Raw genomic sequence first — 26,245 nt, 5'->3', positions numbered from 1 at the left:
AATCTAAATTGTTAGTGCATTTCTCCCCACTGTGCGCACCGCCAGCTTGGTCCTTGGGCGGTGCAAACTGTGCAAGTCTACTAGTTGTCCTTTGGCCTCAAATCAGCATTTTCCAGGATACCAAGGCAGAAATTCTCTATTGCAGGCCCAACTTTTATGCCGTGTATCTTAGCCTGCGCGCCCATGATCCGGCCTAATCAGTTGTCATCGCCTGCGTAGTTGTTAGCTCTGTGTAAAGACGACGCATGGAGACATCTACTACTATTGTTTTTAAATGCAGCCCCTCGAATTCCTGCTGTAGTGGGATTTGATGAGTGCCAGTTATGACGGCTCTCTTTCTCTCTTTCGCCTTCCTCTCGGGCATCACCGCGCGCAGCCTCGCAAAGTTGCGAGTTGATGAACATCTTTGGCGTTGAGGCCGTACATATATGACGGTTACATGGCTTACACAGGTCTAGCGTTGCACGCCTCGGCACGATCGCGCTGCCATGACAGCGTTAGCTCGTGTTTGTATCTGTGCGCCAGCGGGTGTATATAGAGAAGCGCGCTTGAGACGTAATTGCCCTTTTCGCGCACCCTTCACCTCGGCCTTCAGCGGTTTGCATCGGCTGTGTGGCGCTGGCTCGCCTGTGAAAGTTGTCTCATTTTCCTTACTGCTTGAGCCTACTTTTCTAAACAATAAGACTGCCCTGAGTGTCCAGTTGCTCGAAAGGTGAGGGGAAATGGGCAGTGCGTGCATGCCTCGCTGTGCTGTTGTGGGCACCACACGTATCACAATCTAAAGCAGCAGCACACTTCACCATCTTTTCGTTGCTCGCTACAGGCAATCTTTTTCGGTGTCGGCAATTTTTGTGGCCTTTCGCCGCGCCACAAACACAACGCTCACCACTGAGTGGTGACCGTAAATGCCTTCGCATTCTTCTTTCCATTCTGTGCTGTTGACATGGCAATTTGTGTGCCAGATTGTTAGCTTTAACCCACTCATATACAATTATAACCTACCTTTTTACACCTTTTTAAACCTCCTAATTACTCCGTGAGCCAGGTGTTCCAAAATGCGAGTCTTGGGGGGCCAATAGACAAGAAACAATCTCGCCCCTGTTTACACTTAATCCTATATACACAATATGACCTAAACGATCATAGAGCATTTATGTGCGTGATTTTTTCTTGCGATAAGCAAATGCACGACGCAGGCTCACGAACAGTTCGGTGTCCTGTTTCCTATAAAACTGCTCAGCCGCTACTAACCCTGTGTCTCCAACACCAGAAGTTGGACACGTTCACTTATAGGGCCATCGCCGTGCTAGTACTTCTGAGTTGGTGTAGTTCCGAGGCTTGTCGATGTCAAAAAGACAAGCCTCTCACTCCATAAAATCTATTAAGTGTGCCTTCTATCTCGGGGGTGGTTGCAGGGGGTTCGCGTATAGTCGATTAAAATTGGGCCCGTCATTTTGAATTCATGTGCGGCCGAACGCTCTCTGGCTAATTTTATGGGGTCTGGCGAGTGAGTTCGTTGTTAGCGGTGTAAGATTGTGCTGATTGTGCGTGGTGGCGGCGCGCATCACTTCTGAAACTCAACAAGTTGCGGGCTCCACGGAGCAGTTCTTCGCGTGGTGAGAAAATCAAACCGTTTTGTCATTTCTCCGGCAACTCCTGTGGGCGTCACGCCACTAAATTTTCCGTGTGACGTGGGCGATTTGTGCCGGCTCGCGCGCCACACTGTGGCCCGATTTTTGCTGGCGACCACGAAACGTAATTTCGCCCTGGGTACGTAGCAACGAAAAATGCCGTAAAAGGTGTGCTGCCTGCGCTTAAGGCCCAATCGCCATTTCCACCACACCGACGACACTAGTTAAAAGTGCCTGTGATTACAGCTAAAGGCAGCGCCTGCCATGACTAGATTATGACACACATGACTAGATAGCACCGCTCTACCCGACGACACCTACGGCCACACCACCGGTAAAGGCCAAAATCACCTCTATTGCTATAAATGTTGTCTCGCAAACCTTGCAACCCACGAACATTTGAGCCCGTCACTGCTGTGTCGGTTATTCACGTGCGCGTTCCCGCGGCCGCGCCACCTACGCCTACAACGCTCCTGCGTCGTCAGTCACCTGCCGACCGTTGCCACCGGCCGACGCTCTCCGTGCCATGTCATGCTGCGCGATTATGCGTGTCGGTTCGGCCAGCATCGCATTGAACCTGCTCGCGATCCAGACTGTCACACAACACACACACACACGACGACAACATCACATCACACACAACACGTATGCATACCCCCCTAGCTGCGCTAACGTTACGCACGCTACGTGTGCACGTCATCGTTGTTTTACTGCTTTCCGCCCGTTTCGTGCATGCGCTGCTTACGATCTGGCCAATGCTAAAAACGTGGAAGCCGGCCACCAATGCCCCGCGCACTGCCCCTGTAGCTTGCGACGTTTGTCGAGCGCGGCGATCGACTCGGCGCGCGGTGCGGGACACGACGACTTTCGGCCGGCGCGGCCATATCGCATTCCCCTGCCATCGTCATCGTCTGCTGCCGCTTATCTGTTCTGTTTGTCCCTGTAGGGTTTGCTGTCCATCCGCCATCGCTCCTCGGTACCTTGCAGCCGCGACGCCCTGTGGCCTCCCTCCGTTGAGACGGAGGTAGGCGTTCACGAAGCACGCGGCTGCGGACGCCGCGGCAGTGGGCACTCCGCCGCCTCGCGCGCATGTGAGATATCACTCCTGGTGGGAGGCGCTCCTCTACCCGGACATGGTCCGCAAACAGGGGCAGTGGGTTGTTGGGTGGCCTAGCGCATGAGTCATGCTGCTGCTGCCCTGCACTGTAACAGCTGCATCGTGGTTTTATTCCCAGCTCAATCAGCTATCCCGTTAGAAAAGCCGTTCGTTACCCGTGTACAACGCGTCAGTTCAAGTCAGCTTCTGCTGCCTGCGAGGTGATCAATAGCTGGCCTTGAATGGGCGGGAGGGGGGCGAGCTGCCAGGGCGAAAGGCTTTGTTCACTCGCACGGGGGCTCCTCTATTGTTCTACGTTATTATTGAATTGAAGCCGGCCCACAATAAATGGCATTCTAGTCCCAGCTGTTGCTGCTGCTGTGCTGCTGTTGTTGCGTACTGCTGCGCTGCTTGCTGCTACCCTCTGTGGTGGTGTGGGTCGTAAGCGTCGGTGTCAGCTGGTGGAGGTGGGCCTTTCCGCACCATGATGCCACTAGGTACACTCCCCGCTGGCAAGAGCTACCGCTGCTACTACTGCTGCCTGTCCTGCTCTGCCTGCTGGCTGTTGCCTTTGCGGGCTGGCTACGTCTGCACTACTCGCCTTGTCTATATATCACTCTGCTGCTGCGCGCACTGTTTATCTTAGCACATGCTGCAGCCTGCTGCCGAAATGTTATTTAGTACAGGAAAAGGGAACGGTGAATCCCTTGTCACAAACGCCGACTGACGCGCGTCTAGATGCGCAAACACAATGCTAATTCCATTGCGTGTATGCTGTGTAGGGGACGCCGTTACTACATTCGTTCATTGGCATGCACAACTAGCTCCGCATCCAGCTAACGATCGTATTTTTCGAAATGTCACGAGTATTAGGAGCAGTACAGTCTAGCGGAGCACACAAGCTGGGTAATTTTCTTCGCGAGGGATTCGTTTCGTTTTGCTTTTCGCCGCCGCGCCGTGCCTGTCGCGGATACTGCGCGTAATTCGTCAGCGTTACGTCGAACTAGCTAGCCTCGGTTCCTCTCTTTGGCTTGCACCTATCGGGCTTATTATGCATGCCACACCCGTTGTGGGGAGATACAGTTAGTGCGCAGCGACGTTGGGTATGGCGGTGGGGGGGGTCTCTATGGTCTAGTTCCCAAATCCTTCCGGCAAGTTATCGTGCTGTACGGCTTATGGCAAGGCATTCCCTGCTCCAGAGAACTCGAAAATATCAGCGAATGAAACAACACAAGGTATGATATGAAACCAAGATCGGTTGTAAAATTTTGAAACGACTACTTCAATAAATAAGAAAACACACTATGTTCAAATGGAAAATGCGTTTGCTAAATGAAAACAACCCCACCAAGTACGTATAGACAACTCAATACTTTTGTAAAAATTGAAGAATAACTAATTGTACAATAGAAAACCTGTCTTGTGCCGCACTATGCACAACTAGCTAGAATGGGAGATGCACAGTTATCCGGGTCGAATCGAAAAAAACACGAACGGCGAATAAACAGATAACCGCTTCGCGTGGAGCAACGACCTATGCACAGGCACTAGGACCGTTTCAATAATAGAGGAAATGATGGTTTAATAATATACACTGTCAGTTACTACTACTAGGCCCTACCAGTACCTATACCAGCAATAGTCTTAATGTTTTGACTATAACTTCACTTTAACACCCGTCCAATACACCGCTGCAAACACATAGCACCGCGACGCCCTTCGTCGCATGCACAGATTACACAGTTGATAATAAGAAGGTAAGAAAGCTCTTCGCACAGAAATTTCCAGCACCCGTCCAATCCTTTTTCAAAAGCACTAGAGGAGAAATACACGCCAATGAACGCCATGTGATATTGGCATCTCGGGTGTAGCTAAATGGTCAACTTGTTCAAAAATATACGTCTCTGCAACTTGTACATACATACTCTTACTAGGAATTAATATTGAGAAATCCTGCCTCGAATTTGCAGCAAATTTCCCATGAAGCCGATTCGAAAACCGGACAAGTACGAGAGCAATGGCGCGCGCATTGCATTCTGTAGAGCAAATTGCGTCAATTTTGCTCCCAGAAGTGCAATGCGCCCGCCAGTTGCCTCCTATGTACATTTGCCGTTACGAATCGCGCTTCATGGGCAAATTTGCTGCAAATTACGAGCAGATTCTCGTTATAATCTGGGCGGTCAAGTATTCTGTACCAAGTTGCAAGACGTAAATATTATTGAAACAAGTTGACCATTTAGCCCACCTACACACAGATTGCAAGTATCATGCGCGTCTTTGAGACGTTGTATTCTCCTCTCAAGTGCTTTGAAAAGATTCGGAGCGGTCTGTAATTTCTGGCGAATGTCCTTTCTTACCTTCTTATTATCACTGTGTATCTGTGCAGCACAGGCGTCGTGCGATGCTATTGTGTTGCATCGTGTATATGGACTGCCTTGGTTGAAGTGAGTTATTTTAGGTCAAATCAAACATTAAAGACTATTACTGTACTGGTACTGGTAGGGCTAGTAGTAGTACTGACAAAGTTGTATTTGATTAACCATCATTTTATTATTGAAAACGCGTCCAAGTGCCTGTGGACCTAGGGCGCCTACTATATATACGCGTGTCACAGTCTAAGAAGAAACAACACACAAGTCACCGAATAGAAAGAACGGACAGAAGGCCTTCCAGAATTTCGCCGCTTGTTGGTGCTGCTTGTGCAACAACGAGTCTCTATACAAGCGAGGAAGCAGGTGTGCAGTGATGCGTGGTTGAATATCAGAATAATACACCAGTCTTAAATATTATTCATGACCTGGGCGTCTCAGTCGCACGCAATGACGTACGCACACGCGACGTACCACGCGGGTACACGCACCTGCTGCGCGCCTGCACCGCAGTGTCACGGCGCTATATCTGCGTTCTTACGTGTACTATACCCGGGGTACGTCGCAGTTTTATATATAACAGCCCTAGCGTCGTTGCTACGCGAGCCGTTCGTGTTTTGCATTCACAAACCTGCATTTCATTCAGATGTGTCATAGTCGCCCAAAGACAGTCGTTTTTCATTGTACAATTAGTCATTCAATTTTACAAAGTATTGTTCTATTCGCTACAAGTTTAAGTGTGTTTCATTTACAAAAGCATTTTCCATTTGACATTAGTGTGTTTTCTATTTATTGAAGTTCGTTCATTTTACAAAGTATTGTTTCTTGATTCATTATTGGTGTTGTTTTCATTCCTCGATTTCAGTTGGAAGGGAATGCTTGCCATAGTACGCCACAATGCATTTCCGGCTTGCGTGTGAGAATGGGGAGTGGGGGGTGCCCGGGTTCGCTCGTTTTATGCTTTCAAACCTGCTTTCTTGCTCAAATTTTCGACAGGGAGCAAGCGTCGGAAGTCGGTAGGTGTTTTTGCATGAAAAACGACAAATGTGTGCTGTTCTCGCGCGCGACACGCTGTCCGGCTGGATGAGCACGCGTTCCGCATAGACTCTTTCCGTTTCACGAAGCACGTGGCGATGTGCTCCGCGGGAGATTGCTTCGCCGCGTCCGACGGTACACCGCATCAGTGATGTTCTCGGTCTTCGCTGTTCGGTTAGCCCAGAGCTAGCCATAGTGCACGACAGTGTTCGCTGCTGTCGCCGTGCAAATTTTGCGTTAGTGACGAGCATATGAGCGAAATTGCTTGCCGCTTGCATCTATCATCTGCGAGCCGTCCGCCGTACGCAACATGCGAGTCTTCTACACCTCTTGCCATCTTCGCCTTCCTCTAATCGACAATCTCGGGTTTTGCGGTTGATGACAGTGGCGGGTGCACCGAGATGCCCAGAGTAGTGGTGCGCTGCGCTTGCAGCGAATCGCCGCTGCGGCTGCTTCATATACAAGCGGAGCAGTATGGGGGGGGAGTACTGCGACGCCTGCTGCGGCACACTGCGCCTCCTTTTCGCGCACTGCTTGCAAAGCGCAGCCAGGCTGCCGTGTTAGCCGCGGCGCGGTCTATCGCCGTTCCCGCATCGGCCCACCTGAATTCCGGCGGGAAGCCGATTCCGCGGGACCGGTTTTTAAAACAGTCCTGCGCTCCTGCATTCGCCCAGGTGACTGGTGGTAACATGAGCGCATCGTTAGTGCGGTACATGTCGCTAAACGCAGCCCGCATCGGCTTAGTGCATACGCCATGTCGAAGCTAACGATGCTGCATCGTTAGTTCAGTCGTTGCTAACGAGCGCGGCACTTGGCAGGTTAAGCCGCGAGCGATGTAATTAATTGCGCACTCTGGCGTCGTGCGTGCCGGCCGTGTCACGTCGATCGCCCGCCGCTTGTGCAGCAGAATGTCTTCTCGACGTTTTCGATCGAAAGGAGTGAAGTATCCGTGAATATCGTACAGAGTTGATTCCGGTTCCAAATCAGGACGGCTCCTCCGATGTTTATGACTGACGCATTTGGGGATCCGCGGAGACGAAGAAAATGAGTTTGACTAGCATTTTTTCTGTTATCGATCAATACAAGCTCACGTTCATGTTTGGCGGCAGCGTTGCGGAATAGAGTGTAATCAGACATTCGTGCGAGAGTGTAGCTATCACGCGCCGCATAATCGTCGCAGCGTCCTCATTGGGCCGTTTTATCGGCAATTGACTCGCTATGTCTAAGCCGGCGTCTTTGTCTTGCTGTCTCCCTCGCCAGGCTGCGCGTTTTTTTTCCACCGCCGCTGGAGCGACGCTGCTTGAGACGGTAACGCATCACGCCGAGACGGGTGCTATACTGGTCCGCCGCGCAATGGCCGAGCCCGCGACGCGAGACACGCCGCCACCACCACTGAAACATGAGTCATACATCTACTGCAAGTCGGAGGAACTGCGCACATTTTGACGGACGCCAGCCAGATGTTTGGCCACCTTGAGTGCTCGTGAGTGAGTTAATCCAATCTGCTAGTTCGTCGGCATTCTGCCGCTCGCGGAAAAACGGTGACGCCTTTTTCTTCTAAAAAGAAAGTCCAGTGTCTTCGGCGATAAACTATGTCTTCCCGCTGGCGGAGAAATTTGCCCCTGCTGATTGTCACGCGTTGGAGACGGGCATCAGCACGTTTTCACGCCTGACAGCTTTCATCAGGGCATCCTCGTCCTAAGTTCGCGCGTTCCTGGCCCGCATCGAGACTTCGGGTAGCGATAGCACGGCGGGACGTTGCATCACTCGTAATTTTCCTTGCTCGACCCGGCTCGACCCGCGCCATGAGTTCCGGTAGCAATGCGGTTTATCGTAGGTGCGACTGTCAGCGCGCCCTTCTCGAGACGAGCACGTCTTCGAGAACGTACGCTGCTGTCATGTTCCGCCGCATTGTTCCGCCGCCGTATATTCCGCCCGCAAGTGCTTAGCATTGGACACAATCCAGACCTTCAACGGACCGTCATCGTCGACATACTTCACTTAACGCCACATATCATGTACATTCTAACTCAAGATTATTAAATTTGACGACTTGCGTTTTACTGCCAATGCGGCAAAATTTGCGGCTCCAACCGCATGAAACCCCTTTAAGTAGGACGAACCAGTAATTGCGCGTAATGCTGAAAAACTCCGATTTGATTTTCGCAAGGTCCCGGTTTTCACGCGTCCCCGCTATCAATGTGTTCGCTGCCGTTTACATCGTCGTCGTTTGCCCTTAATCGCGGTGGGTTTTTCACGCGGTCCTTCGTTGTGCGCGTCGTTCGTTGTCGACGGTGCGGTTTTCACGCGTCCCCGCAGTCGGGTAACGCGTCGTGTTGCAGTGGGGTTTTCACGCCATCTCGGTGTGCGAATCATGCGATTCTACAAGCTGCATCTGACTATGTCAGATGAGCTAAAAACACAACACCAGCGCAAAATTACCCTAATGGCAGGCACAACGCAGCAGCGTAAACATCCGTTACCACGCGCACCGGGGCGGGAGAACGAATGCCATCAGCAGCACCCCGCGCCAAAACCAACACCGGCATCTGCCAGCACTTCTATCCAGCTTGACAGCGAAACTCGGAACACGCGCGACTGAACGAGAATCGCCCCCCCCCCCCCGCAGGCATATTTTGCACTGAATTGTATGCGGCTGCTCGCCGTCAGGGGGCGCCGGTGACACAGGATACTTACAGACACTTGTCGCAGCATATCATGTACTCGTCGTCATGCTGCATGCCGCTGTAACAAGGAGAGAGAGAGAAGACCCGACTGTTAGGATGCACCAGTACACGTGAAGATGATCGGATACCATGACATGAGTGACAACAACACTCTCAATGATCAAACATGCATGGAATGTGACACTTTTGTTCTGCTGCTAGTTATTGCTAGTTCATCTGATTGAGATGATTAAAAGAGAGATTGGAGATCGATCAAGAAAGAGAGGGAGAGGGAGAGGTGAAGGGAGATAGGGAAGGGAGAAGCAGAGAGGGAGGGAAATGGGGAAGGGAGGTATGGCGATAGGGAAAGGAGGGAGGGAGGCTGCAAGGGAGGGAGGGCAAGCAAAAGCAAGAGAGGGTGAGAGAACACCTACCAGATGCACCTGGTGGTGCTGGCCGACCAATCTTGCATGGCTTCCAGCTTCTGCACAATCTGCAGCCGCTGCTGCTCTAACTCCATCTCTATCATAGCCTTCTTCACGACCCTGTAGCAACAACGTCGCTGGATTCCTTCACTACATTGTTACATCGCGCTACTTGCCTCAAGGTAACGTTACAGCAGTCGACATGCCTTCAGTATGGTGTTAGAATACACACGCTCGCACACGCACGCACGCACGCACGCACGCACGCACGCACGCACACATGCTCGCACACACACACACACACACGCATGCACACGCACGCAGCACGCTCACACACACGCACGCACGCTCGCACACACGCACGCTCGCACGCACGCACGCACACACGCTCGCACACACACACACACACACGCATGCACACGCACGCACGCAGCACGCTCACACACACGCACGCACTCACGCTCGTTCGCACGCATGCACACGCACGCACGCAGCACGCTCACATGCATGCATGCTCCCACGCTCGCACGCACGCTCGCACGCAGCACGCTCGCACGCACGCTCGCACGCAGCACGCTCACATGCATGCATGCTCCCACGCTTGCACGCACGCTCGCACGCACGCAGCACGCTCACATGCATGCATGCTCCCACGCTCGCACACATGCTCGCACGCACGCAGCACGCTCACATGCATGCACGCACGCACGCTCGCACGCACACGCACGCACGCAGCACGCTCACATGCACGAACGCTCTCACGCTCTCACGCACGCTCTCACACTCCCACGCACGCTCGCACGCTCACACGCACGCTCTCACGCACGCTCTCACACTCCCATGCATGCACACAGCACACAGCACGCTCTCACGACCCTCTCACAACTCCATGACATAGCACACAGCAACACAGCACACAACACGCTCTCACGCACGCGCTCTCACACTTCCATGATACACACAGCACACAGGAACGCTCTCACGCACGCTCTCACACTCCCATGCAGCACACACACACACAAGAACGCTCTCGCAGCACTCACGTGTCGATCGCCGTCCAGTATGTGGCTGTGCGTTGCAGCGGGGCGGCGGCGGATGCCTTCCCCATCGAGTTGTACGTCGCCGCAGGGGCGCCGGCTAGCTGCGTCGCTCCGTCGCGAGGAACGGCGAACTTTCTCGACTTGGCCCTTGACGACCTCTCACTGGCTCAACCATCGCGATGGGCGACGCCGCGGGTCGATGCGGCTGGCCCGCCCCGTAGTTATGTCCTGCAAACGTAAGACACACCCTCATGCTCGCCGAAACCTCCACTGGATGCAGCTGCGACCGCACGCAACACTGGGTTACACGGACGGTCCGACGAGGGCGCGCTGGACATCTACAGGAACGGAATTGGCCGCGACAGAAATACGGGAAGGAAGATGTTGCGCTGTCACCGACGTACACCGAATGAATATCAGCGACGCATATTATTAGTCCAATTTGCTATGATACGTGTCTTCGTACGTGTTACGCGGCTGCTAGATCTTCGTCGTTTGCACGATATGTCATCTTGCATAACGTTGCTGATGCGTGTGCACCATCATAGCGGAAATCGACGAGAACTCGAGCAGGCAGCTGTAACGCTACCTGGGCAGTACTGATGTCATGGGTTAATGGCGATAACGATCATCGGCTTGGACCAAGTAACCGCAGACTCGGTTTACAATAGGCTTACTCGCGGCCGTGTTGAATGCTATAAAGCCCCTATGAGCGTTATAAATATCCCTCAGTGTGTCTAGGCTTTAGCCCCTAACAGGTAAGTAATACGGCAACTAATGTCGGCTGCATCTCGATATAGCGATAGTATCTCTGATTTATTTACTTTTCCAAGTTTTCTTGTTCAGTATTAATTTATTTCCGATTATTCTTTTTCATTTTTTTCCCATTGGAAGTCGATTATGGATTTTGATACACATGAGTTTGTTCGAGCAACTGTTCAACCGCATGATCGAGTATAATCGAAATGATCGTACACAATACTGGCAGGGCAGCGAAGCAGCTTGTGATCAATGAGCTCATGAGGGCTGATGGCACTAGTGTGTTACAGGTGCATGGATTTCGTGCTCGTCAAGTGTACAGCTCATTATTCCGCGTTGCCACACTGATACATGGCTCTGATAATGTGCAGTGTGGTGGATGTTACACGTGTGTGCGAGAGGGGGGGGTCGGGCGGCACCAGGGCAGGTACAGTTACTGGTAGGCAGGCCGAAGCAGGCTGGTAGAGCTACGGGGTGATCTGCCCGACACTGTGATCTCCTCCGGGCCACCTGCACCTCCAGCATTGTCGTCTGCCATACGACGCGTAAGCAGCGACCGTGAGTACGCGTGAAAACCCACCGCAACACGACGCGTACGCGCACGCGGGGACGCGTGAAAACCGGCCGCAACACGACGCGCACACGAGGATGCGTGAAAACCCACCGCAACACGACGCGTACGCGCACGCGGGGACGCGTGAAAACCGGCCGCAACACGACGCGCACACGAGGATGCGTGAAAACCCACCGCAACACGACGCGTACGCGCACGCGGGGACGCGTGAAAACCGGCCGCAACACGACGCGCACACGAGGATGCGTGAAAACCCACCGCAACACGACGCGTACGCGCACGCGGGGACGCGTGAAAACCGGCCGCAACATCGAGTTTTCACATTACGCCGCAATTACTGGTTCGTTACCGGGTTTTCCTGCGCCGAAATTTCGCGGCAAACGCAATCGTCAATTTAATAATCTTGAGTTAGAATTACATGGATATGTGGCGTTAAGTGAAGGTATGTCGACGATGACGGTCCGTTGAAGTCTGGTTTCCAATGCATAACAACGCGGCGGAACAACGCGGCGGAACAATGCGGCGGAACATGCAGCAGCGTCGTTCGTCGAAGCGTGCTCGTCTCGAGAAAGGGCGCGCTGACGTCGGACCTACGATAAACGCATTGCTACCGAGTCGACCGGCGAGCAAGAAAATTACAGTGACTGCAACGTCCCGCCGTGCTATCGCTCCGAAGTCTCGAGTCGGGCCAGGACCGCGAACTAGGACAGGGATGCCCTGATGAAAGCTGTCACGTGAAAACGTCTCCACGCGTGACAATCAGCAGGGCAAATTTCTCGCGCAACGTTTTCGAAGACCTGGACTTTCTTTTTTAGAAGAAAAGGGCGTCCCGTTTTTCCCGAGCGAATGCCCCGAACGCAGACTCACTCGGAGCCGGTGCCCATCTGGCTGCGTCCGTCAATGTGCGCGTCTCCTCCGACTTGCAGTATTATGCTCATGTTTCAGTGGTGGTGCGGCGTGTTCGCGTCCGGCGGCCAGTGCGGGCGGCACATACTGCACCCGTCTGCCGCGTGATGCGTCCGTCTCACAGCGTCCTCAGCGGCGGTGGAAACGCGGGCAGCCTGCGAGGGAGACAGCAAGACAAAGACGCGGCTTAGACATACGTCCAGCGATAAAACGGCCAAAGAGGAAGCTGCGGCCCAATGCCGCGCGTGATAGCACACCTCCACGAATGTCTGATTACACCTATTCAGCAACGCCGCCCGCACAAACATGAACGTGCACTGTATTATCGATAACGAAAAAATGCTAGTCAATATTTCTTCGTCTCCCGATCACCAATGCGTCAGTCGTAACATCGGAGGACAGTCCTGATTAGAACCGAATCAACCTGCACGATATTCACGATACCTTCACTCACTTTCGATCGAAACCGAGAAGACATTCTGCTGCACAAGCGGCGGGCGATCGACGTGACAGCGCCGCACGCACGGAGCCGAGTGCAATTAATTACACTGCCTCGCCGCTTAACTGCAAGTGCCAGCGCTCGTTAGCAACACTGCACTAACGATGCGCTCGTTAGCGACACCGCACTAACGATGCGCTCGTTAGCGACACCGCACTAACGATGCGCTCGTTACCCAGTCACCTGGGCGATGCAAGCGCACCTGTTAAAAACCGCCGCGGAATCGGCTCCCGCCGACAGGTGGCAGCATGCGGAACGCGGATAGACGCGCCGCCGGCTAACACCGCAGCCTGGCTCGCTTTGCAAGCGTGCGCGAAAAGGAAGCGCAACGAGTGATCGTTGCAGCAGTGGCTGCCGCACGCAGCGTCGCATACTCCCCCCCCCCCTGCCTCCGCTATGTATATCAAGCAGCCGCAGCGGCGATCGCCTGCAAGCGCAGCCACCCACTACTCTGCATCTCGCGTGCACCCGCCACTGTCTCAACAGCAAAACCCGAGATTTCGATTAGAGGAAGGCGAGATGCAAGAGGTGTAGAAGCTCGCATGTTGCGTACGGCGGGACGGCTCGCAGATATCACGCGGGCAGCAATTCTCGCTCATTCATCGTCACTACGCAACACAGCGAACGTCGTCACTCTAGATCTGGGCTACGAACGCGAGACCGAGAACATCCCGATGCCGGTGTACGTGGACCGCGGCGAAGAAATTCCCGGAGCAACGCCACCTGCTTCGTGAACGAAAGTCTGCGGATACGCGTGCTCTCGCCGGAACGTGTCGCGCGCAGACGCACACATTTGTCGTTTTTCATGCAAAAACACCTCCCGACTTCCCGACGCTTGCCTCCTGTCGAAAAATTTGAGCAAAAACAGGTTTGAAAGCATAAAACGAGCGAACACGGCACCCCCCTCCCCATTCTCACCCAAGCCGCGAAATGCATTGTGCCGTACTATGGCAAGCCATTCCCTTCAAAACTGAAATCAGGAATGAAAACAACACAAGTATGAATAGAAACAATACTTTGTAAAATTGAAACGACACTTCAATAAATAGAAAACACACTATGTCAAATGGAAAATGCTTTTGTAAATGAAAACAACACAAACTTGTACGAATAGAAACAATACTTTGTAAAATTGAAATAACTAATTGTACAATAGAAAACCTGTCTTTGCGACTATGCACACCTCTGAATGAAATGCAGTTATGTGAATGAAAAACACGAACGCGCTCGCGTAGCAACGACCTAGGGCCTGTATATATAAACGCACGTACACACGGGTATACACACGTACACGCAGATATACGCACGTACACGCGGTGCAGGCGCGCGCAGGTGCGTGTACCCGCGTGTACGTGCGTGTATCCGCGTGTACATGCGTGTATCTGCGTGTACGTGCGTGTGCGTACGTCATCGTGCGATGAGCCCAGGTCATGAATAATATTTAAGACTGGTGTATTATTCTGATATTCAACCACCTTCACTCACCTGCTTCCTCGCGTTGTCATAGAGACTGTGTTGCAAACAAGCACACCACCAAGCGGCGAAATCTGGAAGCCTTTCCGTTCTTTCTATTCGGACTTGTGTGTTGTTTCTATTCTGTGACACGCCATATATATATAGGCCCTAGGTCCACAGGCACTTGGACCGTTTCAATAATAAAATGATGGTTAATAAATACAACTTGTCAGTACTACTACTAGCCCTACCAGTACCAGTACCAGTAATAGTCTTAATGTTTGATTTGACCTAATAACTTCACTTCAACACCGTCCAATACACCGCTGCAACACATAGCACGCACGCCCTTGTGCATGCACAGATACACAGTGATAATAAGAAGGTAAGAAAGCATTCGCACAGAAATTCCAGACCGCTCCAATCTTTTCAAAGCACTAGAGGAGAAATACACGTCCAAACGCCATGATATTGGCATCTGTGTGTAGCTAAATGGTCACTTGTTCAAAATATACGTCTTGCAACTTGGTACCACATACTTTACCCAGAATTATACGAGAAATCCTGCTCGAATTTGCAGCAAATTTCCCATGAAGCCGATTCGTAAACGGGACAAGTACATGAGCAATGGCGGCGCATTGCATTCTGGGAGCAAAATTGCAGCAGAATTGCTCACAGAATGCAATGCGCCGCCATTGCTCATGTACTTGTCCCGTTTACGAATCGGCTTCATGGGAAATTTGCTGCAAATTCGAGCAGGATTTCTCATATAATTCTGGGTAAAGTATGTGGTACCAAGTTGCAAGACGTATATTTTGAACAAGTGACCATTTAGCTACACACAGATGCCAATATCATGGCGTTTGGACGTGTATTTCTCCTCTAGTGCTTTGAAAAGATTGGAGCGGTCTGGAATTTCTGTGCGAACGCTTTCTTACCTTCTTATTATCACTGTGTATCTGTGCATGCACAAGGGCGTGCGTGCTATGTGTTGCAGCGGTGTATTGGACGGTGTTGAAGTGAAGTTATATCAAACATTAAGACTATTGCTGGTACTGGTACTGGTAGGGCTAGTAGTAGTACTGACAAGTTGTATTTATTAACCATCATTTTATTATTGAAACGGTCCAAGTGCCTGTGCCTAGGTCGTTGCTACGCGAGCGCGTTATCTGTTTATTCGCGTTCGTGTTTTTCATTCACATAACTGTGCATTCCATTCAGAGTTGTGCATAGTCGCAAAGACAGGTTTTCTATTGTACAATTAGTTATTTCAATTTTACAAAGTATTGTTTCTATTCGTACTTGTGTTGTTTTCATTTACAAAAGCATTTTCCATTTGACATAGTGTGTTTTCTATTTATTGAAGTATCGTTTCAATTTTACAAAGTATTGTTTCTATTCATACTTGTGTTGTTTTCATTCCTGATTTCAGTTTTGAAGGGAATGGCTTGCCATACCGTACAGCTGATAACATTGCCGTAAGGATTGAACTGACCATAACCCCCCCCCCCCCACCCACCGCTGCGCACACCTCTCCCCACACAGGTGTGCATGCATAATAAAACCGATGTGCAGCCAAAGAGAGGAACCGAGGCTCTAGATCGACGCTACCATTGCAGTTCCCGACCGCACGGCGCGGCGGCGAAAACAACGAAACGATCCCTCGCGATGAAAATTCCCGCTTCTCCGCCGACTGTACTGCTCCTATAGTCGTGACATTTCGAAATAATCGTTAGCGGATGCTGAGCTAGTTGTGCATGCATACACGAATGTAGTACGCCTCCCCACCACATCACGATGGAATTACATTGTGTTTGGTCACAGCGCGTCAGCGCGTTGTGACAAGGGATTCCGTTCCTTTCCTGTACAAATAACATTTCGCACAGCTGCAGCATGTGCAAATAAACAGTGCGAGCAGAGCAGATATAATAGACAGCGAGTAGTGCACTAGCAGCCGCAGAGGCAACAGCAGCAGCAGCAGCAGCAGCAGCAGTAGTAGCAGCGGTACTGCCAGCAGTGGTAACAGTGGCATCGGCGGAACCACCTCCACCACTACCACCACCACGACCACCACCACCACCAGCAGCAGCAGCGGCAGCAGTACCAACAACAGCAGCAGCAGCAGCGGGCACGCTGGGACAGAATGCCCATTTATTTGTGCCGGCTTCAATTCAATAATACCGTCAGAACAACTAGAGCCCCAGTGCGAGTAACAAAGCACTTTCCCCTGCGCAGCTCCCCCCCCCCCATTCAACCAGCTATTGATCACTGGCAGCAGCAGAGCTGCTGACGTCACGGTTGTCACGGGTAACACGGCTTTCTACGGGTAGCTGTTGAGCTGGGATAAACACGGCAGCTGTACAGTGCAGCAGCAGCAGCATGACTCATCGCTAGGCCACCCACAACCCACTGCCCCTTGTTGCGCATGTCCGGGTAGAGGGAGCGCCCTCCACCCAGCGTGATCTCACTGCGCCGAGGCGGCGGATGCCCACTGCCGCGCGTCGCAGCGCGTCTTCGTGAACCCTACCCGCCACGGAGGGAGCCACAGGCGTCCGGCTGCAAAGGTACCGCGTGGCGGATGGACAGCAAACCCTACAGGGACAAACAAACAAACGCGACGACGATGACGATGCAGCGGAATCGATATGGCCGCCCGGCCGAGTGCGTCGTGTCCCCGCACCGCGCGCGAGTCGATGCCGCTCGAAAACTCGCAAGCTACCAGGGGTGCGCGGGGCATTGTGGGCCGGCTTCCCGTTTTAGCTGCCACGTAAGCACGCATGCACGGCGGACAAGCAGTAACACGATGCGTGCACCTAGCGTGCGTACGTTACGCACTAGGGGGGTATGTACGTGTGTGTGTGTGTGTGTGTGTGTGTGTGTGTGTGTGTGTGTGACAGTCTGACTCGCGAGCGTCAATGCGATGCTGGCCGAACGACGACCAACTCGCGAGCATGACATCGGACGGAGAGCGTCGCCGTGGCAAACGGTCGTGCAGGTCGACTGACGACGCAGGACGTGAGCGTAGGTGCGCGGCGCGGGAACGGCCCACGTTAATAACACGCACGCAGTGACGGGCTCAAATGTTCGTGGTTGCAAGGTTTGCGAGACACATTTTAGCAATAGAGTGATTTGGCTTTACCGGTGGTTGCCGTAGGTGTCGTGGGTAGAGCGGTGCCTATCATAGTCATGTGTGTCATATCTGTCATGGCAGGGTGCCTTAGCTGTAATCACAGGCATTTTAACTAGTGTGGTGGTGGTGGAAATGGCGATTGCCTTAAGCAGGCAGCACACTTTACCATTTTCGTTGCTCGTACAGGCAATTTTCGTGGTCGCCACAAAAATGGCCAAGTGTGCGGGGGCCGGCAACGACCACTCACCACGGAAATTTAGTGGTGACCACGAGTTGCCGAGAATCAAAACGGTTTGATTTCTCACCACGAAAACTGCTCGTGGAGGCAACTTGTGATGAAGTGTGCGCCAAGCCACCACGACAATCAGCAACAAAATCACTCGCAGACCAATAAAAATTAGCGCTGCCGCCACATGATTTCAAAATGACGGGCCCAATTTTATCGACTTGAACCACCGAGATAGAAGCACAATTAATAGATTTATGGAGTGAGAGGCCTTGTCTTTTTGACATCAAAGCTCCCGAATACAGCAACAGAGTACTCAAGGCGATGGCCATAAGTGAAGTGTCCCAACTTCTTGGACAACCAGGTAGTAGAGGCTGAGCAGTTTTTAGGCAGGCACCGACTGTTCGTAGGCCTGGCTAGTGCATTTGCTTCGCAGAATCACGCACATAAATGCTATATGCATCGTTATCATTTGTGTATAATAGGATTAGTGTAACAGGGCGATTGTTTCTTGTCTATGCCACCCCAAGACTCGCATTGAAAACGCTCTTAATTAGGTTAAAAAAGGTGTAAAAGGTATTTGATAATTGTATATGAATGGGTTAAAGCTACAACATCTGGCAACACAAATTGCCGTCAACAGCACACGTCACCACTCAGTGGTGACGTGTGTTGTGGCGCGGCAAAGGCCACAAAAATTGCCGACCACGAAAATTGCCTGTACGAGCAACGAAAATGGTGAAGTGTGCTGCCTGCTTTAGATGTGATACGTGTGGTGCCCACCACAGCAGCAGCGAGGGCATGCACCACTGCCCATTTCCCTCACCTTTCAGAGCAACTGGACACTCAGGGAGTCTTATTTTTAGAAAAGTAGGTCACAGCAGTAGGAAAATGAGACAACTTTCACCGAGCCACACCACACAGCCGTGCAAACCGCTGAACCATGAAGGGTGCGCGAAAAGGCAATTAGTCTCAAGCGCCTTTCTATTACACCCGCGCGCAGATAAAACACGAGCTAACCTGTCATGCAGCGCGATCGATGGCCGAGCGTAACGCCTAGACCTGTGTAGCCATGTAACCGTCATATATGTACGCTCAAACGACAATGTCATCAACTGACACTTGCGAGGCATCGCGCGGTAATGCCCGAGAGAGAGCGAAAGAGAGAAAGAGACCGTCATAATGGGCACTCATCAAATCCACTACAGCAGGAATTCGAGGGGCTGCATTAAAAAAAATATAGTAGTGTCTCAATGCGTCGTCTTACACAGAGCTAACAACTCACGCAGCGATGACAACTGATTAGCCGATCATGGGCGCGAAGGTAAATACAACGGATAAATTGGCCTGCAATAGAGAATTTCCTGCCTTGGTATCTGGAAAATGCTGATATTGAGGCCAAGGACACTAGTAGATGCACCAGTTGCACAGCCCAAGACCAAGCCTGCGTGCCACAGTGGGGACATAATGCCACAATTTAGGTTTCCCATGTAAATAAGGCAGCCGGTAGGGGCATGCAGACTGGTCGCACACACTGGCGTTTCCGCCAACACTCTTATATAATCATCGTTGTACAGTCGATAAAGTAATTTGCTTCCACAGTAGCTACGCCTCATCAGAGAAGTGAACACCCAGCTGCACACAGATGACCAGTTTGTTGTAGCATAGAGGGCACCACCTACAGATGGAAACGACTATTCACCAATAAAACATTTTCCGGCTTGCAGCGACTTCACTTACTATTTTAGGGGGTGGGTCAGAAATTACGCAGAGCTCTGTTTGTCATTTCATGCAAAATTGTTTTGTATAACTTACAAATTTAAAAATACACATCAGCATGATTTAGATGGGTGTGTAGGATTACTACATGCATAATAATAATTGCATTAAAAAAACACTAACACAACCCGCGATGAACAAATTTTTTATGTCAGTGTTCAAAATAAGGGCTGTCTGTTTGTCCTCACTTGTCCATTTCCACGGAGGATAAGTAGACCTGTCCGTCCGCTGGACAAGCAACTTTTAGAGCAACTTTTTAGAGCAACTTTTTCATCATTTTCTACCATCGCTTCAACTTTGTTACGACAAGTAATAACTATAGTTGTGCGTCTTTATGTTCTTTCATGTTTGGTGCCTAATTTGAACTGTTGGTGAACTATAATTACAAAGTAAGATAATGGGACTAAAATTTAATTTAATTTTAAAATGTATTACATATATATTTACTATATATTTCTATGTTATTAATCGGGGCAAGCAAAAATATAGCATACATAGCATGGCCGTCAGACAAGCAAAATTTTCCCCTTATTTCGAACACTGCATGTACAAATATTTCAACAAATATAGATTTTTTTAAATGGTACCTAATACCGCTCTCACCAAAATTAAATAAATGTAATACCTTATTTTCCTATTAAACACATGCAATATAATTAGGGTAATTAAAAACGTCAGCATTCCTGATGACTGAACATTCTTTTGAAACGCATTTCTTTCAACATGTGCTCGTCTACACTCTACACTCCCCCAACCCTTACGAGAGCTACACTTCACCATGTTATCAATGATGGCACAGCCCCCTGTGACATACTGCATCATACATGTATATATACTCAAAGAAAATCAATTCATTGCTGAATGTTGGACCGATGTGCAAACTTAATACGACAGTGCGGTCACTATTCTCGGTTTTATTGCACCTCGGTCTCTCCCTATAACTAAATAATTTAGCCGTCCCCATGCGCAGTGCCCACATCAGCTATTTAAACACAATCTTCCTACCTGTGCACACCAATTGCAAAACGGCAAATTTTTTTATAGCCCATCAAAACTTACAATCACATGCTGTCTGATTTCTCAATAGTTCGTTCACTCGACTTACCGCAGATTGTCGACGATGGAGACAGATTTCATCTACGCGTCAAGTTAAGACTAAACAATACTTTAAAAATATTAACCACCGCTTCAAAATACTAAAGGTAAATAAAAGTGTCAATGACCACTGGTACAGCCCTTACAAATATCCACTTTTTATAATATTTACGATTTACACGAATGCCTATAAAAAAGCCGAAGCCCGTGTCAACGTGTAAGATTGAGGAGATACGCTTATCTCCACAATAGCTGCTATGTACCACTGACACAATGCCGTTCGCCTTGGCGCCCATAACCAATAAAAAAAATTTTTTTGTCAAGAGCGACATTGTTGCATGGAAGATGGGTTTACTTCGTTAAGTTTTTCTCAGTGGTAGCACACCGGTCTCGCCCATCTGTAACTCCGCACACCTAATAATTTAATAAACCAAAAATGAATCACTAATTTGTCCGACCGGTCACAACTGCCCGCTATAGCCGCCCTCACCGCTCTGTAGCACATTGCATTCTAACATACAATCAGTTTATCCGCATCTCCGACCATGTCCTGTCAAGAACTTTCTAGCTCTAATAATACGCACATTTACTCGTCCGGTCCTGTGAGCACTATATTGACTCCTCTTAATATTGCCTTTTAAAAGCACTATTTGTGTCCTAACTCGAACACTCCGATAAAAACGAACCGAGCATGATGATGACCACACAAGACTGCTTTTGTTAATCGCGTTCTTCTTCGCATAACCATTGCATAAACCTACTCCTTACACTTCTCGCTATTCTTTTTTTAACTAAATCAAACCCCCTGAGCCCCCTTATTTCCTCATTCACAAACCCAAAAATGGCAAGGCTTCAACATCCGTTCAACCTGATGACTAACGCATAAAATACCAAGTTAATGATTTACCTTCACCAGTCTGTCCTAACCCCCCCCCGCGGTTATGAAACGTGACCGCTGACAGTTTTCGCCTCTTGGTCAGGAGCCTTCTATCAAGCTAACTGAATTTAATCACGTTTTGACAGCCAGAGGCATGGCTTGTGTGCGTTCAATATCTAGTCCACACGTGAGCTAAGCCTGTATCCCCTCTCCGGTTTTATCTTCTATCTGGGTCCTCTTTGCGATCCAGGATCTTCCGTCACTGCATCCATCTCATCCGCCTTCGAGCTTTGTTAGGCTTCGCTGGCGATCAAATGATCTGCGAATTCTCCCAATCGACTGGTGCTGATTGTCCTTCGCTAGCATATCACGCTGATCGCTCGATTTTGTGATTTCCGTAGCCGATTGCTTTCCGCTGCGGTCTTTTACCTCCTAGTGAAAGATTTGGTGTCTACGGTGTCTACGTCGCTTCTCTGTGTCTCTCTTTTAGGGCGGTTTTAAGATTTTTTCGGCGTTCTCAATTGTAATTTCTTCTATGCTCACTCCAACATATCATCCACGAGTATTTTATAGACGCCGTCCCGTAATTGTGCATGTCTGTTCCGTCTTAGGGATGTACTCAAAAGCCGTTTTAGAGTTCAAACGGTCTCACCTGTTGATCGCCACCACCATCTGCAAGTGGACACTTCTCTTCTAGGGTGACCTTAACAACGTCCCCGTGACCCTCATCCTGATCGTAGGGTAGACGATCCCACTTCTTCCCCTGCCTTTCTCTCTTCTCCCGTGAGGATAAGGTTTATTTCTTTGGGATAGATGGTCGTATTTCAACGTGTGCCTTGTATTGTCCAATCTCTTGACACTCTTATTCCCGTGAGATGTGTCCAATGGCGTAAATCTTATCTATGCTCGCTCATTTTTCTCACTCTACAATAGTCGTACGTTTCCTGTAAATGTTAGGCTAACTGACGCTTTCTACTAGCTTTCCGCGGCTTCGCTCACTCTACTCTTCTCGTTATACAATTTGTTACGTCTCTATCATCACTTACATGCCCAAATATAGAAACATATCATCCATAAGGAAAAACCGAAACGAAATGATTCCAGTGTACCTTACCTCTACGTTCCCTTAGGGCTCACTGTAGTACGTTGTTCAGTCGGCACCTAATAACACACAATGCAGGTGTGTACAACAGTGAGATCCGATTCTCGTAAACTGCTTAAAACGGCTTTTTTTTAGTCAATCAATAAATAAACAGACACCAGACCTCACAACTATTATCGCGGACTAGCGTCTATAAAAAATACCGATGTGACTATATGTTGTGAAAAGAATATACATTGAGTCAAACACCGGTCACGAAAATTTTAAAATCCCGCCTAAAAGACACCAAAAGGACTAGAACCAGTAGAGCCCATAAATCTTTCACCATAGGTCATCATCTAGGCGAAAACACGTCGGCCCTACGCGAATATATACACACACATAATCCGCCTCGCCTCCTGATCATGTAGCTAAGGACGATACCATAACCACTATCATGTTGGGAATAACGCAGTAATCATTGGATATCGTCAGAGCCTAGACTAAATCATATTCACTACAGTCACTGGTAATACAAGGATGGAGCCAATACTGGTGAAATCCGCAACGACCGGACAAAACAACCGGACGAGGAGGTGGGATACTCAGGTGCTTAGTCACGTGTGGTCGTAAGTGTGTTTGTTGTATTGTTGTGTAGTCCGTCACTATCCATCTGGGTCGTGCAATAACGATTAAATTGCAGTTTAGCTTTGACAAGCGCTCGAACACTAAAGCGGTGGCCGCGGTGCCCGGGGCCACAAACTGGAATGTCGGGCCAGCGCGACCACAATTTCCAAAAGTAAAATTGTGTGCCCGAAACGGCACATAAATTCTCAAAGTTCCTATGTGATAACCCCGAACAAGATTGTTTCTTTACGTGCTAATCTGCATTCAAAAGACAGGCGATGCCAGTTCGCAGAGCGAGGCACAGGTACGCACGTGCAGCATTCTCCGTGGCAATACGACGGCGCAATGGTTTTATCGTCCTACTGCGGTGCTGCAACAAGGTACTTTTTGTTATGTGTACTTGTGTGTAGTTGTTAGACTGTACGTGTTTGCTGTGTTTCAACGTTGCGGCTCACGAGTTCTCCTTAGACCAATTAGCACTGCTCTTGGCGACAAAAGTTGGCCTGCCTCATTTAACTTCTCCCGGCGGAACCATGTTCTAGCAAGCAGGGAGAGGTCAAACTTCTCACGCGCCAACTCTGTCCCTCTCTCCAGAGCTCTAATCGCAGCGCCAATAAGGCATAGTTTAGCTAAGGCCAGCGATACTATGGATGATTTTACATTGTTTATCAAGCGAACCAGACAATTGCGTTCTGGTGAAATTTTGATTGCCAGTGAAAGATAATCAAATCTAATGCCTCAGTCATCAATGGTCAGTAGTGTGGGGTTTCTGTTTAAAGACTGTGCAAGTCATCAGACGGACCCTCTCCAATTGTTCCATATATATATCATCACCAATACGAGAATTGAATGAATCAATAGATTTATATTCATGTGTTTCTTTTGCGTTTTTCTTTTCAGTGGCCACCAGACTCTTCATTTCTGTTCTGCGCTCTCTGAAGAATTCGAACAATTCAATGATTTGGTGGCCCGATGGCACTGACAAAAAAAGTTAGTGCTGTTCGATCCATAGGCTTTGAGAAAGCTTCCTGACAGGAGGCGAAACGTCAGCGGTACGTTTCATACCAGCACGGTTGAGTAACAATTAACTTGGTTATTTATATTATTCTACCAACCGAATGAACTTATTCAATGAGTGACTAATGGCAATTTCCATTTTTCCCAAAAAATTGCCGTGGCTCGAAAGTACGTCGACTGGCGTGCTTCAAAATAGGACGTTCCATATGGGAGCATAGCAGTAACAACTACACCCAATTTCAAACATGTGGGTCAAACGGTTCCTGAGAACTTTATCGTTGACCGAAACCAAATGTTGACGGATGGACGGACGGACGTACGACGACCCATGGCAATAGCTCAACTTGACGATGTCAAGGTGAGCTAAAAATGATTTCTAATGCAGTTTGTTATGACTGTGGCATTGTAATCCTACCAATTTGATTATATATATATATATAGTTGTAAGAAAATTAGTAGTCTTACTATGTAAATTGTTACTAAAAACCAGTATAAACACTATCACTTGTTGGAAGTTAATATCTGAAGAGGTTTAGTACGTACATCGAGTAAACTTCCAACTTTACTCAGGCCACATGACGTCACAAAAATAGGTTTAGATTTACATTAAAACATCGTCAACATTACCTATTCAGTAGACTCGTTATTCACAGGCTGTGCACACTTGACATCAACACAATCACTTGCCTTCATTAGTGAAAACGGTTACCAAGATGGTGTAACTGGTTAGTAAAGGGTTTCTTTCTGTCTCAATTATCAGTAGCCATAGGCATGATATAAAGACGAATGGAACTGGATTAGGAAACGAGGTAAACCTCATAATAAACAGGCTCAATAGAAAATGTAGGGTAACTTATAAGGAAAGTTTAAGAATGTCGCGCCAGTGAGTCCAGTTTCTAATCAACAGCTCCCAGTTCATGGCATTACATGTCAGAAAACGTCTTACTACACAATTTATAAAAATTTAAATATAGGCTAATGTGCCACTGCTATGACCATTTTAACATGTGATATTGTGGCCATAGATTTAAATACTAGTTCCTACTATTATTGTTGCATTGATGGAATTGACCTCATATTCTACTCTTAGTGTTATTAGGCTAATCACTAGAAATTATATTACCACTGCTTCTACATATATGAAGATACCTTGTATGTGGGTACATGAATATATGAGACATGCCCACCACACAGGCACTTGGAAAGTTTCAATATAAGTATAATGATAGTAAACAAACACGAAATGTGTTTACTACCAAAGTCTTAAGAATACTTTCCACCTTTTGCACAGGTATTGCTCTAATGAAGAGTAAACGTTTATTGACGAATGAATCGAATCAATCACACGTTTTATTTATAGTTGAGATGATCTCTATGCTCAAGTCAAAAAAGTTCATGAAATTTCCAGCACCTAATTATGTTACCACACAAATTTTAAATTTTTATGTAAAAATAATATTTTGGATATTTCTCAATTACTACAACTGCACAAGGAGTGAGAAACCAAAACTTTTGCCACAAGTTAAGCACAATATGAACCAAAAAAGCACCTCAGGATATTTTCTTTAAGCTTCATATTTAACCAAAAAAATAAAACCAAATTTCGCAAATTAGAAAGCATAACACATGAAATACGGCACTTAATCACAATCCCCGAAACGCTTTTTTACAGCAATATGTTACCATTAAAATTAGTGTAAATTCAAATGATTCTGAGTTGTAATCACAGAAAAATATCCATTTAGGCTATACATCAGCTACTAATGGCAGAAATGGAGAAATCAGCATTTTTCTATTTTTCACAATGATCGACCGCCTGTGTGCAAAATGGGTGAACGTACATGTGAAACATCTACTGTTAGTACTTACTGTGACATATATCCATGATTAACTGACACCACTAAATTGGTAAAATGTTCTATGCACCTTGAGAAATTGTGAAAAATTACGAGGTTAGC

At 48.9% G+C, this 26,245-nt stretch overlaps 2 protein-coding genes across 2 annotated transcripts in view; both read right to left on the bottom strand.

The window, feature by feature from the left end:
* Positions 1 to 10,330, bottom strand: part of LOC106810594 (histone-lysine N-methyltransferase 2E-like) — a 32,187-nt gene extending 21,857 nt beyond the window's left edge. The window contains exons 1-3 of the mRNA XM_014814000.1: positions 10,266 to 10,330; positions 9,232 to 9,342; positions 8,829 to 8,876 (exon numbers count right to left, since the gene is read on the bottom strand). Of these exons, the coding sequence (XP_014669486.1) occupies positions 8,829 to 8,876; positions 9,232 to 9,342; positions 10,266 to 10,330 (224 nt within the window). The remainder of the gene's footprint in view (positions 1 to 8,828; positions 8,877 to 9,231; positions 9,343 to 10,265) is intronic.
* LOC106810603 overlaps positions 1 to 12,450 on the bottom strand; it is a 17,451-nt gene extending 5,001 nt beyond the window's left edge. Inside the window, exon 1 of the mRNA XM_014814009.1 lies at positions 12,014 to 12,450. The gene's annotated coding sequence lies outside the window, so the exon portion shown is untranslated. The remainder of the gene's footprint in view (positions 1 to 12,013) is intronic.
* Positions 12,451 to 26,245: the final 13,795 nt, after the last annotated feature.

Source organism: Priapulus caudatus, unplaced genomic scaffold, assembly GCF_000485595.1.
Source record: "Priapulus caudatus unplaced genomic scaffold, Priapulus_caudatus-5.0.1 Scaffold456, whole genome shotgun sequence".
Taxonomy (NCBI): Eukaryota; Metazoa; Priapulida; class Priapulimorpha; order Priapulimorphida; family Priapulidae; genus Priapulus; species Priapulus caudatus.
This window is presented reverse-complemented; position numbering and strand designations above follow the sequence as displayed.